General features: G+C 41.6%; 1 protein-coding gene across 1 annotated transcript in view; it reads left to right on the top strand.

Annotated features, from left to right (window-relative positions):
* XPR1 (xenotropic and polytropic retrovirus receptor 1) overlaps window positions 1-18,475 on the top strand; it is a 103,507-nt gene that overhangs the window by 46,790 nt on the left and 38,242 nt on the right. Inside the window, exons 3-7 of the mRNA XM_081194395.1 lie at window positions 4,233-4,334; window positions 7,679-7,902; window positions 14,124-14,273; window positions 14,552-14,635; window positions 16,051-16,132. Of these exons, the coding sequence (XP_081050521.1) occupies window positions 4,233-4,334; window positions 7,679-7,902; window positions 14,124-14,273; window positions 14,552-14,635; window positions 16,051-16,132 (642 nt within the window). The remainder of the gene's footprint in view (window positions 1-4,232; window positions 4,335-7,678; window positions 7,903-14,123; window positions 14,274-14,551; window positions 14,636-16,050; window positions 16,133-18,475) is intronic.

Below are 18,475 nucleotides of genomic sequence, written 5' to 3'. Positions count from 1 at the left end.
AAATGACTCCCACATTGGTGTGCTGCAGGTTTTAGGGTGGTTGTAGCATGGCCATAATGGCACAGACTATTCCTACATAAGGAGTCTCATGCTACTCAAGGATGAGCCATGTAACCCGCTATGGGCTGTTGCAATCTGCATGTTGTAAGAAAGGAGCTTAAACTATGCCAGCCTTTGCAGCAAGGGATGGATTTTTGGGCGTGTGTGTGTTTTTTTGTTTCAGTATTTGTATGCCACCAGACTGAGCATCTCACAATAACCGCAAAGCATTAGCAAATAAAAACACTTCCTAGTACAAAATAATTATGCAATAAAAATATAAGAAGGACATTAAATGAATCAAAGTAACATAAAATGCCAATCAGGCACATCTCTCCAGCTTCTGTTGCATAAGCACTTTGTTCTTTTCTAATCTATCAAACTAAATCAGCTTCTAGATAGCAACCTCTGGGAGATAGCAGCAAGCCTGCAATGTTGATTGATTTTCCTTAGATGCCCTATCCATGAGCAAGCACTCTATAAAGATTTGAATTAAAAAAAAATCCAAAGGAATTCTTTTGGAAACCAACTTTTGAAAACTACATCTATTGTCATGGAGCTGCTTAGCCAACTTTTTGGCATCCTAGAAAGGCTTTTGCATCTTTGTCCTGGCTGGCTTTGAACAAAATAAATGCACAGTAGCCTTGAGCAGCACTACTCTAGCACAGTTAAATTATTGAGCTGTCAAGGGAGCAAAGGGAAACCTTTTGATGGCAGGTTGTATTGCTTGCACTCCTGTTGAAAGCCAGTAAATAGGCGTCTGTGTGAAAACAGATTAGAAAGTAAGCGTTATGAAAAGTGTTTGTGCAGGTCAGCTTTAATATGACCCTGCTCCATTTAGATGTTTACGGCTTATGAATGCGGAAGAAATCTTTGTATAAAATCAAAGCTCTGCCTTGTGTTCAAGGTTTACTTTTGTCTCTCAAATACCTTCATGCTTTTGCATAAATCTATGTACCACATTCTGTGTAGTGGCTAAGAATGAGCTTTGAACTTTGTATACTGCTTTAGCCAGGAACTCGTCAGATGGCTCATTTCTCATTCTGCTGGTCCAACCCCTCACTCATTTTCAGGACCCTTTCCCTAAAGATTCTTTGTACGGCTTGTGACTCCACCAGGCCTCCCTGCATGGATAGTGCCATTTTGGCTATATAGACGCTAAAGAATGAGTTCACTATTGATGTATGCAAGTGAGGCCCCACAACAAAATGGTGTGAGCGGGGGGACGGGGACGGGACAAATACTCAGAGAGACAGGGTGATGCTTTAAGCAAGGCTACTTGCTTGCTGTTAATATCCAGCACAAAAGTGAGACTTGATTGAAAATGCAACCTTTCATAGACTACTACAGAGATCACCCAATGACGGTGTACAGTAATTTAGTTTCCAAAAGCTAATTTAGGAGCTTCTTTGGTCGCCGTTGTTAAGGGTCAGACATAATAGTATCTCTGAGTCAATGAAGACAGGGGGGCCCTTGTAAAACAGAGGGGCAGAGCAAGGAGGGAGCACAGGATCCCACAATACAGTGGTACCTTGGTTTACAACCATAATCCATTCCAGAGGTCCGGTTGTAAATCAAAACAGGTTGTAACCCAAGGTGCGCTTTCGCCAATGGGGCCTCCCCCCCCCAAATTGGTTGTAATCCCCAAAAATAGGTTGTAATCCAAAAAAAAAGGGACACACACTTCCGGGTTTGACGTGGTTGTAATCCAAAACGGTTGTAATCCAAAGCGGTTGCAAACCAAGGTACCAGTTATTAAACTATGGCTGGCGTTGGGTCTGAACTGACTTTGTAAGGCGTAACTGACCCTTATTTGCCTCAGCTACTCAAGAAAATGAATCCTTGACACCATGTAAGCCTGTAAGTATTGAGCCCTGCTCAGCCATGGAATTTGAACTTGGATCTCCCTAATCAAATGTTCTTCACTACCATAGTACAGTTTTAGGTCTGCAGATGTGTAAATTGAAATCTTCCTCATCAAGCTCTGGTGCACCTCATTCTGTTGCATTCTGTTCTACCCATGCACACATCCTGCATACTAGTTTAAGAGGAACAGGACTTACTGCAGTTTCTGCAAATGTTTTCATGCTGCCTCTTGCAGTCGTAGTCATGTGGTTTTGCTTCTCCACAATGGGAAATTTCTCTCTTGTGCTTAAGGATGTTGAACGTTTCTCTCTTCTTGCTATGCTTTTGTAATATTGGAAAGGAAAGACTTAATTAGCTTTTAAAGACATTTGTTGGAAGAACCCTCAAATGTTCATATTCGTTTGCGAACAGAACATATCTTATAAAATCAAGCCCTGTAAAAGACGTTAGTCCCTTGCAATGAGGAAGTGGTGGGGTTTTTTTGTATCTAATCCTTCCTTACAGAAACTGTTTTCATTTGTTTTATAAATCTTCCGGTTCAACAACATGTCTGCGTGACACATTCCATTGTTCAGTTTTTAAATGTCAGAGGGGGGGAGTTATAAAGTGTAACCAGAAATTATCATACTTCAGTTTAAACTTTAAACTTACTTTTCTTAAGTATTCTATCTACCCTCTTTGGGGGGAATTATATGGTTGCCTTTCTCTTACCATTGGAGATGGTAAGAGTGTGTGCATGCTTCATTATAAGTCCTTTCGTAATGATGATCCACGTGGAACCGCCATGAATTGTTCAACATTGGTTCCAGTGCTGATTGCCAAGCATTGCTTTCTCGTGGGAGGTCAGCTTGCCTTGCTCAAATTCCGAGCACATTGGTGGAATTTATATATAGATTGTTGTTTCAATTCACTTTATGGTGGAACAGATGGGAAAACTACTTTCAAATGTACATGGGAAGAAGGGACAATAATAAAATCAGGCTAAGGAGGTGTCAATTGCTCTTTTAGGATCCAATTGTGTATGTCACGGGCTCATCTAGTTTACCTTTTTGTTTTCTCTTGGTATGTAAACTAGAAAGAGCGGGGTGTTATTGGGTTGTTGTTTTTATTTTGATTGTGTGTATATATATGTATGTGTGTGTGTGTGTGTATATATATATATATATATATATATATATATATATGTAGGTTTTGGTGTCTTCGGGTGTCTTCCCGTGTAAGAGTTGGGGTGTCTAGGCGACGTTTCGACGAGGTCTCACTCGTCATCTTCAGGCTGGTGCTTTCGGCTTCTTGTTACTGGAACAGAGCAGGATCTCAGTGTTTGAGTTCCTATAAATACTGTTGAGGGGGTGTGGTGCAGAGAAGAAGTTCCCAGGTTATTGTGCCTTTTCTTCTTTTGTTCCTTAATTACTTGGGGGATATCTTGAGTGATATCTTGAGTGATATTCTGAGTACCACTTAGGTGGGTCATTAAGTGTGGATTAGTTGCTATAGCTTTCGTGTCTTGACCTTTTGAGCTTGTGAAGAGATTTTTCTGAGAAGATGGCTGTACTGCACTTAGTTGTGCTCTGGCTTGGCTTCGTGTATATGGGCGAGCTGTGGTTTTGTGCCCTGTGCCAGCCAGAGCACAACTAAGTGCAGTACAGCCATCTTCTCAGAAAAATCTCTTCACAAGCTCAAAAGGTCAAGACACGAAAGCTATAGCAACTAATCCACACTTAATGACCCACCTAAGTGGTACTCAGAATATCACTCAAGATATCACTCAAGATATCCCCCAAGTAATTAAGGAACAAAAGAAGAAAAGGCACAATAACCTGGGAACTTCTTCTCTGCACCACACCCCCTCAACAGTATTTATAGGAACTCAAACACTGAGATCCTGCTCTGTTCCAGTAACAAGAAGCCGAAAGCACCAGCCTGAAGATGACGAGTGAGACCTCGTCGAAACGTCGCCTAGACACCCCAACTCTTACACGGGAAGACACCCGAAGACACCAAAACCTACATTCCTGTACCCGTGAAAATCTACGAAAGCAAATATATATATATATATATATAGTGGCTTTTATGTTGATTTTTTTCTGTGAACTGCTCTGCTGAGACCTCTGGGGATAGGTCTGTAAATTCTGATAGATGATGATGATGATGATAATTAATAATACTCTTTCAAGTCTGAGGCCTTTGTGACAATTTTGCTAGTTCACACGTAACTTTTCCATCAGAGAAATATGAAAGAGTAAGATGGAACATTTCATCAATTTCTGTGCTATGAGTTCTGTACAAAAATATTTATTTAAATTTATTTTTGTATCTCCTCCCCCCAGTCACAGATGAAGACACTGTAAAAAGGTATTTTGCCAAGTTTGAAGAGAAATTCTTTCAAACCTGTGAAAAGGAACTTGCCAAAATCAACACATTTTATTCAGGTAAGAGGATAGCATTGAGCTAATATGTGAAAGTTTCAGGGTTTAAATGTCAACAGCGGAAGCTTGATGTTTTTTCGCTCAGTGGCCGATAGGCAACCAGTGCAGAACTTTCAACACAGGTGTAATATGTGTCATTGTGACTGGTTTCCCAGACTCAACTGGTCTTTTAACAAAACACTTATTCTTGTCTGACATCTTCCCTTTCTTATCTCCCTAGCTGGGGGATTTGCAGATTCAGCTCTAAGATGAAGCCCATCTCTTCATATGGGTTTAAAATAATATGGCACGGTGACCAGTATTTATCTTCAGTGGATGACCCCATGTTCTAATATGTGTACTCCAGCCAGGGAGGGCGGGGTACAAATAAAAAATTATTACTTATTTATTATCAAAGAGGAAAAACCTGTCTTTCCATTTCCCCCACACCAAACACCACTATCATGTCCCCTGTAGTCTCATTTTTAAGTTGTCTCTTTTCCAAACTAAAAAGCTGCACATATTGTAACTTTTCCTTTGATGGCCCTGATCCATCTCAGATGTAGGATAGACATCAAGGAACTTCTGTAGATGCTGTTATCATGTCAGAGTGTTACAGGTTCCTTGTGAAGCCACTGCAGAAACGTATCTTACCCCACTGGAAACAGCCGAGAACATCTGTCTGAACTTGGGAAAACCTGGTTAGTAAATAAGCAGGGTGCATAGATCCAATCTTGTTTAAGATAAGCAACCTTCCCCCAAGTTTGGATATAACAAGGAGCTTTTTTTTTTTTTAAGCAGAAGCTTCCAACATCTTCATGGGCTACACTGGGGGGTGGGGAGTGTGTGAGCCCCATAGTGCTAAACTAAGATCGGATGAGACCCTATGTCATACAGCTAGTGCTCAGCTAGGTTTTACACAGAAAATCCAAAGCAATAATTAAGACGTGAGTACATCTGAGCATATGCAAAATACTTTCGCCTCACCACAGAGGAACCACAATCACCCCCCTCCACCCCCACAAGTCTTGAATAAGTTAGCAAAGCTTGCGGAAGAGGGGGTGATGTAGTTCACCATCTCTTCTGCAGGCTAAAGTCCTTCACAGACAGGTTATTGAATTATCATATTTAGTTCTCTTCATTGCAAACACTAACCACACCTTGGCTGCTGACCTTCTGTTTATATGGAGAGAATTTGTTTGTATAGTCAGCCTTACAGATTCACAGTAATAGAAGTTCATTTGTCAGGTCAGGAAGTTTCGGGCAGTCTGGGAATGTGACTGACAGTGACAGAATCTGGAAGGTGTCCCAGAAGGTATTGCTTCTCCTGTGTCTTAGCCAAAGAGGCTTCCCTTTTAATAGTACAGCCAGCAAGTGTCATAACAAGTGCAGTACTAATAAACAGCAGATATTAAGCTTGCTTTGGGTTCCAGATTTCTTTTCTGAGCAGCATAGGCACTGAGGACAAGCATTTATTTTGATTATCATTTATTAAATGTGTACCCTGCCCTCCTCCCAAAGCAGCCCGGGACTCTTGACTTAGTCCAGGGACTAGATCCTAAGTAGAAACTGTAGCTCCCAATGAAGTCCTACTAGTTCAGTGATCATGTTTGTTCTGGTTTTCCCACCTTTTATGACGAAGAATCAAAAGACTGAAGTATTGTGTATTTTATATTGTAATTTTATGTTGTGAACTCCCCTGAGAGCTATGGGTAGGTGGCATACAAATTTAATTAATTAAAATATTATTAATAATAATAATAATAATAATAATAATAAGAAGAAGAAGAAGAAGAAGAAGAAGAAGATGATAATGAGTGAAATACAAGGAACCTCCTAGAGATATAAAGTTGCCATTTGGATCAATATTTTGAGTCACCCTTAAAGATGGGTATGGACCAAGCATAGCCCAGCTGGACAGCAACAGAGTGTACTTGGGCAGTGCAACTACTAACCCTCCCACAACCACACTGCTTTGCTGGCTCTGGTGAAAAGGTTTGGGATTATAGGCTGTAGAATTTCAGCCAGATGGCATCAGGTGATGGCAGTGGGGCTGGCTTGGGATCCAGTGGATCCCAGACCAGTTCAGCCTGCCCTCACCCTTGGAATATGCCCTGTTTTGGGAGTCTCCAGACTACTGTTGGTGCCAATCCCACTGGCAGTACTTCTGCCCTCACTTTTGGCAGACAGAAAGAGCTCCATGCTTATGGGCAGAGGCTGGCAGAAATATTTTGGGCTGGGCAGAGGGAGACCTCTGGTCCCTCCAGTTTCTCCTCCACCCCCAGTGAACTTTAGAATGATGAATAATAGTCGGCAGAAGAAGATTGGAAAAAAATTAAGGACTATTTACAAAAATATTGCAAAATTAAGGAATGTTGAATGATGCTGGATTGAAATTAAGTGGTTTCAAGCGGTAACTATGATAAAACGACTTTCTTTTTGTAAGAAAGAATTTAAAGTTATAATAATCTAAGATATTGAGATAAGGATTTGCTGTACAAATAATTCAAACTGGGTATACAAGAAGGGGAGGTATGAGGAGGTCGGGGAAATAAGTTACAAGAAAATAAGGTGTGAAATTTAACTGTTTTTAATATTTTTATGTTTGTTTTTTCTTTTGTTTGCAAAAAATTGGAAAATTTTAATAAAGATCTTTAAAAAATAATAGAATGATGAATAATAAAATGTAACTATAATTCCTTCATAGAGCAGCATCAGTCATTTGTAGAATCTAAAAGCAGCCTTCTTCCAACACAAATGATCAGACAGAGATTTAAGTTGAGTTCAGAGAATACATAAGAGAGGCTGAAACTTTTCCAGTATACATTCACAATTTGTAATAGTATGAGCCAAAATAGGGAGTGCAGGTCATGAATTTTCCCTCATGTTGAGCGAACTGGTTTCATGTTCAAAACCAGTGTTTTGTATTTGTTCTGGAGACCTGCAGACAGGGTGAAAATGTTCTCCATTCTCAGGGAATATTGGAAGCATTTCCATAACTCTTGATTTGAGTTTGGAATTTTATAGACAACTCAAATTGACCTTCTACACTGATTGGCTAGGGAAGAAGCCTCCAGATTTTTTGTCTTTTTTTAAACAACAACAACACACCATCAAAGCAGTAATAAACAAAACATTAAAAGCATGAGTGTTTTACCCCTCCCATTTTTCATTGGTGAAAGCTCCAGTTTTTAGCTGCAGGTGCTGATGTTAAACTCTTGTTTCCTGTCAAGACAGTTAGAACAATACAACATAATGTGCATATGTTCATACAGAGTTCCTAAGAAAATATCCTGACAAACTTGACTGAGTACTCATTTGTAATATTGTATGATCACACTCTGTTGCTTTCTTCTTCCCTTCTAAAGAGAAGCTTGCCGAAGCTCAGCGCAGGTTTGCTACACTACAGAATGAACTGCAGTCTACTTTGGATGCACAGAGAGAAAACAGTGGTCTCACCACTCTGCGGCAACGTAAAATGCCAGTCTTCCACCTGTCCCATGAGGAGCGTGTTCAGCACAGGAACATCAGAGACCTGAAACTGGCCTTTAGTGAGTTCTACCTCAGCCTCATCCTACTGCAGAACTATCAGGTATCACCTGTGCTCCTTAAAGCATTGTGATCTTATTTTCTAGTCTTTCCTACCAAATAGTTTTTAGTGATTAAGCCAGATCTTTGCAATAGGTGACACCAAGAGGTCTCATGGTGCTCTTTCCGCATTTATGCTGCGCCACAGATAAAACAAGCCAGAGTTTGACTGCTTATGTTGTCTGAACCCTTTCAGATGGCACAGCAAGCCAAAATCTAGCTTGTTTTGTCCTTGGTGTGACAACAGCAGGAGCTAGGGACAGTGCAACAGGAGCTTTAGAGTTTTTAACTTTGGTTTATTGTGGCATGTGAACCAGACCACTGTGTCAAACTGCTGATACAGCTAGCTCAGTTACTTAGGTTGGAGCAACTTTCCAAGGTCTCAGGCAGATGACTTTCTGCCTGTACTTTTTAATTGGAGATGTGGGATTTTCCATCTGCATTCAAAGCATGTCCTGTATCACAGAGTTGTGCCGTCAATCCCCCTCCTATATGTTGCCAGGAGAAGCCCACTGCATTTCCCAATCACAGGCATTCTGTAGCCCAATAAGCAGGTGGACTGTGACTTTGACACCTGTAGTCACAATCTCAAGGGCTCCTCTCGGGTATGGATTTGAATCCCTGCCACACAAAATGCTGCCAGCAGCCATCTGGGCAGAACATTTTTGGCCATGGACATTAACAAAAGCCTTGGTCAGGCAGGAAAGGAAGGATTTTCATTCTAAACACAGCAGTCAGCCTACTTCATAGCCTGGTGGGTAGGAGACTTGCATGAAGAAAGAGAGATGACAACCCCACCCCACCCCAGTAGAACAGTTAGTTCTTCTGCGGCACCGAAGCGTCAACACAGGCATTGTTGCAATACAGCACATTTTGTATTGTCTTTGTGACTGGAGCAAACATTGTGCAAGGAAGAGGGAAGGAAGCCAGTTGGACAAGGAAGAATATAACTTAGCATAACAAGGTCCCTGTGAGCAGTCCAATAGTTCAGAGAGAGAACACTTAAAAGGGAAATGGTACAAAGGTTTGAATCTCAGTCTAGAGAAATGGAACTATGGCATTGGCCTCATTATTTTGCATGGGAAATCGGAAACTGGGTGCTCATTTTTTTTTTTTGAAAACAGGGTGATTGAGATAACCTAGGTTCTTTTCTGTGCAACATACCTCAGCCAAGTTCCCCCTTCTCCTGTTAGGTGTGTAGTCAGCTCGTTATGCCACATTGAGGGGGGGCACTTATTTGAGGAAATACAGTCATACCTTATTTTACTGTGCTTCAGAGATATTGCTCCTGTTGAGGATGTGGGTGCAGCTGCAGGCAGCCCGGCCGCTTCCAGGGGAAGAGATCCCCACCACCGCCACCCCTCGCCTGGCCATGGAAGTGGAGCTGGCTAGGGCTGGAGCTGAGTTTTCCCCCTCCCCCTCCTGCAACCAGGGGTGGGGGGCTGGCTTAATAGACTACGGTATAGTGCAAACATAACTTCTGTATGCAATTGGAAACAATAAAAATTGCGTAACTCAAAATTCACTTTACTGCAGCGGTATGGAACTGAACCTGCAATATCTCCAAGGCATGTTGTTACTCAAGCAGTAATAACCCATCCAGCACGAGGAGTTGCACTTCAGTGCTGGGCTTGTCTTGTTGGTCCTGTCTTCTCCTCTTACAAATTCAATGCAGTCTGAGAAGGAACAGTGGGTGGCACATTTGCATTGGTATTGGTGGGGAGCATGAAAAATGAGCTGCTCTGTTCCTTGCAAGCCTGGGATTGCTTTCACAAGATGGCAGATAGGCATTATTCCCCCATGGTGTCACCATTATGAGTGTCTATAGCGATTCTCAACCTGTGGGTCCCCAGATATTGTTGGACTACAACTCCCATCATCCCTGAGCTCTGGCCTTGCTAGCTAGGGGTGATGGGAGTTGTAGTTCAACAACATCTGGGGACCCACAGGTTGAGAAAGGCTGGGCTATAGCACCAAAGTTGGGATAAGCAAATTTTATATCCACTACAGCATTGTCTTCAAGCACACTGATTTACTTTTCCCTTAAGAATCAACGACAGCCCTTCAGGAATGTGGAAGAAATAATGGCATTCATTCCAATATATTACTGGGGTAGAAGCCATTGCATAGAGAGAAAAGCAAGCGCTCAACCATGTCCCAGACTTCAACTGATTTTCATGCCCCTGTTAATCGGGACAGAGTTTGAGGCTACATTGTCAACTGCTAAGGAGCCAGACATTTCCTGACTCTGAACTGGATGCTGGTGATCAGGGGACCACTGAACCCAAGGCTTGCAGGCAGAAGCTTACTGACCCAGCTACCACAGCATCAGGGCCCATAGAACCAAAGCCAGGATCCTTATGGGTGCCTTCCAAGCGTCTCCCATGCTACCTTTTTTAGTCCAATGGTGCAGAGAGTGCACTAGGTGAGACGTCATAGAGTGCAAGAAAATCACCTGTCTTCAGGCCAGACTCTAGTTCTGAAAAAGGAGGAGAGATGGACTGGAGGCAGAGCTCACAAGGCCTCAGTTCACATTCCACTCTTGTTGGAGCAAGTTTATCACTAGGAGCTGTCCTTGGTGCTGTGATAGTGACCTGTTCCATTGGCTCCTTCCTAAGACTAGAACAAGATATTAGAGTACTTTGTTTCTTAAAATAAAGGATAAGTGGGAGGGAGCTATTGAGAATTGACAGCCCTTATCTAATTCACTTCCTCCCTCAGCATCGCTTCATATAAGTGGCTGAGAATTGTACACCAAGCATTAAATCAATAACCTTTCAGGGACTGGGAGGGGGATGAATGTTGTGTGTGGAGGGGGGACTACTTACTATTAGGTGAGGTAGCTGGGTGATCTCTCTTTGATTTGTTCCATGCACTTTAAAAGCAGAACCTCAAAATGCCCCTGGAAAACAATGGGGGCAGCCATATTTTCTCTGTACAGTTCCCTTAAAACGACCTTATGTCATCATGTGCTGTAATTTCTCTGGGGCATTTAAGGGACCCAGGAGATACGTGCCACTGGGCACTCTTTTTGCCAGAGGGTTGGGGGCACTAGCAGTTGGCCAGTGTGGGTTTCTGGATGTCTATTAGGAACAGAGGGCATTGGAAAGACTATGTCGAACTAGCTAAAATTCACATATAGTGCTATTATTGTCACTGTGCCTTTACAAAGTAAGATGAAAATGGGGTCCTGCCTTGTGGCTTATAATCTAAATGTGGATAGTAGACAGCAGAATTTGTTACTGACTCTGAAACACAGGGATAGTCAATGTGGTGGCCTCTTGATATGATTGAACTCCCACTCCCCAGCCAGTTTGGTCAGTGGTCAGGGATAATGGGAGTTGTAGTCCTACAACATCTGGAGGGCAACACCTGGGCTACCAAATGGCTTTTTAGAATTGAGTCACTTAGACAGCATGCCAAACCATGGTTTGGTGCTATATAAACAGCCCTGTGACTGCTCCCAGAACCATTTCTTCTCATTTCTCCTCTTTCTGAAATGTTTAAGATTGATGTTCTCTGTGTTGAACTCTTTATTTCAGTTGGAGTGCAATTGGAGTAAAAAGACACTTGCAAGAATTCAAATACAAATGATGATTTAACAATAGCTTCACTATAGGCTTTACAATAGCTTCATATTCTTGTGACATGTAAAAAAGCTATAATTACTCCCACATCAAGCAAAATTACTTGTCACAGAGAAATCTATGGCCAAAACCATGATTTTGCTTCCATTTTCCATTTTAGTTTTATGAAACAAGTCACAACTGCCCCAAGGGAGGAAAATGCTGGGTTCCTTCAAGAGAAAGTAATTAAGGTTTCTCATTGGCAGTAATATAGATCATTAATGCATTGGCTTCCTGTTCCCATATCCCTGTCCTCTTCCTTCCTTTCCATACTACGAAGCTCCAATATTAAATCACTCCAGGCATAATTAAATTGGAAACCATTTCAGCTGAGCTGAAATCTTATAACCTCTCCCATAGGCACGGTATCCTGCTGTTCTTTGTTTGCTTTCAAATTTGGTCTTGAATTTGTGTGGCTGCATTAAATGGAATCATTTTTTCAGCATAATTATTACCAATCTATGGATGCGTGGTTAAAAAGAAACTTTTATACAACAGAGTATATATACATATCCACACAGAAAGAGGTTGGAGAGAGAAATATGCCATAGCATAAAAGCTCTGTAGTGGTGCATCTTTGTGCCTTTTAGCAGTTCAGCTCAGTCTCAGATACTACAAGAACACGAACTTGTTGGCATCTGTCTGTCTTGAGAGATAATGGAGTGCACCTCAAACTGCTGTGTTAGCAGCAATAAAGTGACTTCCTCAGGGCACAAGCCGGGGCAGTGTGTATGGAGATCCTGGACTGCCTAGATGACAAGACCCCACTCTGGACTTCACTAGCACCAGCTTAGCTGCAGGAGTTGCCGGAAGGAGGCATACAAGACTCCATGGAACCATCTTAGGGACTCCACTCCAGATTGGTGTAGCTTTTACTCCTTAGCCTTTCCTTCTTCCAAAGATACCCTGCAAGGCAGCAGATGTTTCGGATCAGAGTTTTCCTTCTCCTAGATAGGCTGCCTTTCCACGTGGACAAGCCCCACTCACCTCCCTCCACAGCATGTTCAGAAACTGCCTTCTTGACTGTTGGACCCATTATTGGTCTCGCTCGCTCAATCCACCGGAGTCTGTCTTTGCATGCAGGGCAAGTCCATAACTCACTGAGCGTTTGAGACCCATCGAAAAACTTCACCTGGTTTAGTTGGCCAGTTGAAGCAGTTTCCTAGGATGTGACTGCTGCCATAGGCTGACAGTTTCTAGAAGCCACAGCTGAGTGTAGGGTGGAGACCAAAGGTTGACATACTACCCCAGAAGTAACATAACATGTGCTCCACTAGAGTTACTATTGGTCCTCTAACACCCCTGAGCATGAACTAAACAAGATATACCGGTACATATCCTTAGTATTTGCTTTTTCTCAATGCCAGCTGTTCTAAATGTCCTTTGACGTGGAAGACTGAATTTGTAAACAATGCTCCCCCCCCTAAATTGAACAAAAACAGCTGGTTCAGGTTTAATTAAGCATTGAATAGCTATGCAGATTACATGTCACTATGCATTCTTATTTTTAGTCTCTGGTGTTTATAATTTTCAGCCCCAATCCAAGTAAAGAAATCTTCAGTGAACAGTCTTGATATATTTGGCAGCAGACAGCAAAGAGGGCAAAAGCCATAGCTACCTTCTAGTTTCTAGAAATGCCCATGCTCTGGATATCTGGGTGCCTGAAATTTGGAGTGGCTTTCCCATTAAGAGCCATTTGAGACTCTTTACTTATTTTGGGGTGTGATGTTGAAGATATTAAGATGTACACCCAAAAACAAAACTGTGAAACACAAGCATTCCAGAAGACATGTAGTTTATCTAGACATGTTAGTTTATTTAGTTGGAGGTTCCAGGGTTTTCCCCTCAAAGGTTTTTCATGCAGAGCAGATGCTCTACCTCTGCACTGTGGTCCTTTGATATATGATACAGGTACACTCTTCGGTGAGCTTGGGAGTAAATGCTTGTTTGCAAACCCTGGTTTGTTTTCCATTTAATATGTTGAACAGCCCATGGTAACCAAGGCCACCCCTTCTGGATTAAAGGGTTTCTGGAGAACAGGGTTTGGCCTTCAGCCAAACTTGATTATTCTAATTTACCAATCAGATTTTAATAGGCAACCAAATATAGGTTATAGCCAAAGATTACTCTTAATTTTAAAACATGATGTGCATGATGCAGTGTTTTGCTTACGAAGACAACCCCAATGGGCATTAATGGATATTTCTTTTAAAGCTGATTTCTTAAGAATTAGCAAAATAAACACTAATGGCTTCAGTAGCAGAGATGTGTCATTTAATCTGAATTAGGCACTCCTTCACAATTTCTGTCTAGCTTATTATCTGGAAATATTAGGATGGTCTTTAAGTTCATTCTGTTACTGAGTGTAGACTCCTTTTGATGTCAGTAAATGAAAAGACTTGCTTCCTACAACAGGGCAGAATATTTAATTTAACTGCATTTGTTATTTTTTGCCAGGCTTCAGTCTGTACAAACTATGGCATTTAAATGCTCCCCCCCCCGAAGATTGATTCACATTTCCTGTTCTCTGATCTCAAATCAAAGTTAATGTTGTAAAGATTGAAAGAAAATAATGTGGTGGGTTTTTCTGTATCTTTAGAACCTAAACTTCACAGGATTCCGTAAAATCCTCAAGAAACATGACAAGATCCTGGAGACTCCCCGAGGTGCAGATTGGAGAGTCGCACACGTTGAAGTGGCACCGTTTTATACTTGCAAAAAAATCAACCAGCTCATCTCTGAAACAGAGGTAGAGTACGTTGGCCTGTTTGTTTCACCTGTCCTTAGACAAAATTCGCTCGGGTATTCGCTAGCGTTTCTATCTTCTCGAAATGCTGCTAACCAGCTTATGGCAACAATGTGGTATATCTGAATAAACCGAAGAACTTGTACCTTTAAATACGTTCTGCTGTTGTGATCGTTGATAGCAACTGAGTTATTGAACGTTTTTTCCTTCTGCCAAACATCTTTGAATGAACAGGTCTTGAATTGAGGCATGATTGATTATTTATTTATTTGGCTCTTTAGACAGTGGTGACTAACGAATTGGAAGATGGAGACCGACAGAAAGCTATGAAGCGGTTACGTGTTCCACCACTGGGAGCTGCACAGGTGATGAAAAATTAGCTGGGTTTAAGAGTGGCTGGGGAAGGCCCAGCCAGATGGGCAGGGTATAAGTAATATGTTGTTGTTGTTGTTGTTGTTGTTGTTGTTGTTGTTGTTGTTGTTGTTGTTGTTGTTGTTGTTGTTGTTATTAACAACAACTGCATTTTAGCTTTTTGGTGTGACAGGGCGAATTGAGCATATGCAGTTATAAGAACTGGCATGGGCAAATTCTTCCATTTCCACTTCTGTATTTCTGATTTTGGCTTCAGAGGACCGGGAGAGGACAAAAATTGTCCCCAAATCAAGAGAAAGTTGCATGTGGTTTTAAAGCCTGGAAGCTTTTTATCTGACCTTTGTGTGCTCTCCAGTTTCAAGGGCGGATTTTGTTTTGCATTCTTGCTGCTTATTTTCATGCAAGCTCACAAGTTAAAGCAAAGAGCTCGAGAACTCCCACCAGCATGAAGCGTACCAGAGGCCTTGATGGAGCTGTCTCTTAATTAGACACGTCACTCATTCTAAGACACAAACAAAAGGCTCATTTGTGCTGGTGTCAGTACCTGGCATACTTGGGCAAAGGCTGGGTCCCTAGGGGTTAATGTCTTGCCAGAGCTCCACCAACATTTTCCCCCAGCTGTTCTGCAGTGGGCTCTCCAGTGACATGGGAACTGCCCCGGCAGCGCTGTAGTGACCGGTCACCCCCTCCCAGCAGTGGCGCCCCAAGACTGGGGGGTGTCGGCTCCCTTCACGCCCGCCTTCCAACACTACACAGGCCAATGTAGCCTTCTGCTAGTCTGCGCTGGTCCCTGCAGCACCGGGAGACACTGCACAGGGCTGTGTGGCCTCATGCCAGGCGCGCCAGTCCCCACGGCGTCTCTCAACACCGCGCAGCCTTCCACAACATTATACCAGTCCCCCTCAGTATTGGGGAGGAGCCCTTCAAACAAATATTGAGGGGGCGAAATACACCTCTGCCCCCTTGAGTTGGCATGCCTGCCTCCCAGCAAGGTAGGTGCTTAGTTCTGGGGAGCCACCTTGTTTCATCTTCTACAATGCCTGGAGTCTTCCATCGGTTGCCTGATATTTCATTATAAAGATAAAACATGCTGCCTGCTCAGCACCAATCAGAGCTTCGTACACTTGTGTGGATGTGTCCATATGCTGTTTTATGTCAGAGAACGATAAGTAGTGATTGAACAAATGAGTGTGTGTTTCTTGATCTCTCACTCAGTTGACAGTATGGAATCTGTCTTCAAAACAAAACAAACCAAGAGGAGTTTAGAGTTATAAATTGTGAGATACTATTGATTTCGTGAGGATTTTTCCAATCTTTTTTTTTAAAAAAACAACAACCCAACAGCACAGTTTAATTTAGCTGACTAGAATATGATTTTGTTTAAACCAACTTTCTCTTGTATCTGCAGCCTGCACCAGCATGGACTACCTTTAGGGTCGGGTTATTCTGTGGAATATTCATCGTGTTGAATGTTACAGTCATCATTTCAGGTTAGTCATCCTACACTTGCAGCCTGAATCCATGGGTCAATTTGAATGGCCTAATCATGTGGTGATTAATTTCACCATAAGTTAATGTTATTTATTATTTAATGTAGCTTCAACTTCCGGCAAAGCTTTCTGTGCTTGTGATTACTAGGATTATTGGGACTGCTAGGAACTATTAGGAACCATGTCAGATTTCTGTGGATCTTGCTGTGTTGGACATCGGGGAGAGACATTGACAAAAGACAGAAGTCTTGGGGTTGGGGGGTCTTGTGTATAATTTAGTTTGTTCTCTGAAATTCACAGAAAATTGCTTGTCTTTGGGTACTTTTCACCAAATTCTTGAAGTTAAAATATTCTCATTATTCCACATATTTTGTGCAAATTGGGCCTAGTAGAACATTTTCATCAGTGCCATTTTAACATGACTTGAAATGTCTATCTAAATGATTCACTGAATATGCTAATATGCATCTCGTAGTTTTTTTTGTATGGTACCTCCTGGTTTTTAGGCACTTTAATATAAATAATTAACAAACAGTTTTTTATCTCTTGCAGTGCTTTATGCATTCTGCAGAAAGCAACATATTTAATCCAATATATTCAATACCCTATTTCATACTTGTTCCTCTGTATTTTGTAATCAAAAAATTCTATTTTCACTTTGCATATTTGTCAGTGGCCCTGTGAAACATGTGCTCATTGATCTTTTCATATCATGTAGCTCTTGTTAGTTTTGGATGTATTTAGAACCATCTGTGTATTTGTGTTAATTTGCATAGTTAAAACTTGAAAGAACACTTTAAGTGTTCAGAAAGGGGACAGGCTTGTATCCCAAATGAGGCTTGTGGTGGCATAATCCTCACAATCAAACATTAATACTAAAAATGATTTTAAAGTTACACATAAAATTTCTGTGAGAAAGCAGGCATTGATTGCAAAGACCAGTCACTCCGGGTGATATACTTCTATATTCCCTTCTTCCCCGAAACCCTTTCAGTCTACTAGTTAAAGGTGGATCTGGGGACTGCAGGGTTTTCACTTGAGCTTACCCGAAATAAGCTCAACAACTTTTCTATGCCAGGGCTCAACTCTGGAATTGCTAACTAACTTTTAAATAGTGCCTTTGATCACATGTAGAATACTTTCGCATAACCACATAACATTGTTTGAAAGTCTACAGTTGGGGCTTTCTTTCAGAATTATTGGGCAAATGTCATCTAGGTCTGTCAATTTATTTTTAATTTGTTGAAAAGCTCTAGAGTATCATCTTCTGTAGCTTCTGTTTGATTTAGTTCTTCATTTGCCCTTCTGAGATGGGGGTGCGGAATCAATTTAGGCATAAAATAGGGTTTCTCAACTTTCTAGAAAAGATTGTGGCAGTTTGTAACTGTGTGCCAGAGAAGCTCTTTATAAGAGTCTGAAGTGTGCTGAATTCTTTTTGTACTTAATATTTGATAATTGCTACCATGCTTACTATGCTCGTATTTAGCATTCTGATCAGTTCTTACCTCTTCATCCTTTTGATGTCTGGAATAATGTTCATTTGTCTCTCAAGAACTCATCCTTTATACTGCTTGGCATGGTAGATCTCAAAATCAGATGAACAGTTTTTCTCACTGCTGTTTTAAATTTTACAACTGAAGAGATAACATTAAAGTGCTTCAAGGAACAACTGATGCCGGCCATGAGAAATCTAAATCACACTAAATTAATTCAATTTATTAGAAGCCCTCTCACTCATGCATTTTTCTTCTTTTTTTAAAGGGAAATGGAAGAATATAAAGATGGTTTTACAGAAGCTCAAAAAGCAATAAAGAGAAGGGGAAAGGAGGAGGGGAAGCAAAGATTAGTGGCTGAAGGTGCAGGAAAAGAGATTATCTGTGGGTGCCCATTTACATATGCAAGCGTTCACAGTACATAGGGGCAAATGAAGCTGGGAAAGGCAGACCCAATCAGGATAATGAAGCTTCCTACATAGGCCAGGACACGCAGCTCCTTTTAAAAGCAAGTGTTTTCCTCCAGTTAGCAGATTGCTTGTTTGACTGGTTGTCAACTCTGCTCCACTTGCACTTTGTTCCCTGCCTTCCATATACATTGTGATGAAAGGGGCATGAGCCCCAGAAATGCATTCAACCTTGCTGTGTTAGTATAGGTTCTGCATTTGGGGATGAACACTGTCTGCAAATGCCTCATTCCTAGTGAGTCAATCGCAGACCTTATCAAGAACATTTTGAGCCCTGGCTGCTTGGGAATCTTCACCAACTATAGTACAGTGATACCTCTGGATGCGAACTGGATCTGTTCTGGAGCCCCGTTTGCATCCAGAAGCGAATGCAACCCGTGTCC

Source organism: Podarcis bocagei, assembly GCF_964188305.1.
Source record: "Podarcis bocagei genome assembly, chromosome: 5".
Classification (NCBI taxonomy): domain Eukaryota; kingdom Metazoa; phylum Chordata; class Lepidosauria; order Squamata; family Lacertidae; genus Podarcis; species Podarcis bocagei.
Note: the sequence above shows the minus strand (reverse complement) of the source record. Positions and strands in the feature narration are given on the sequence as shown.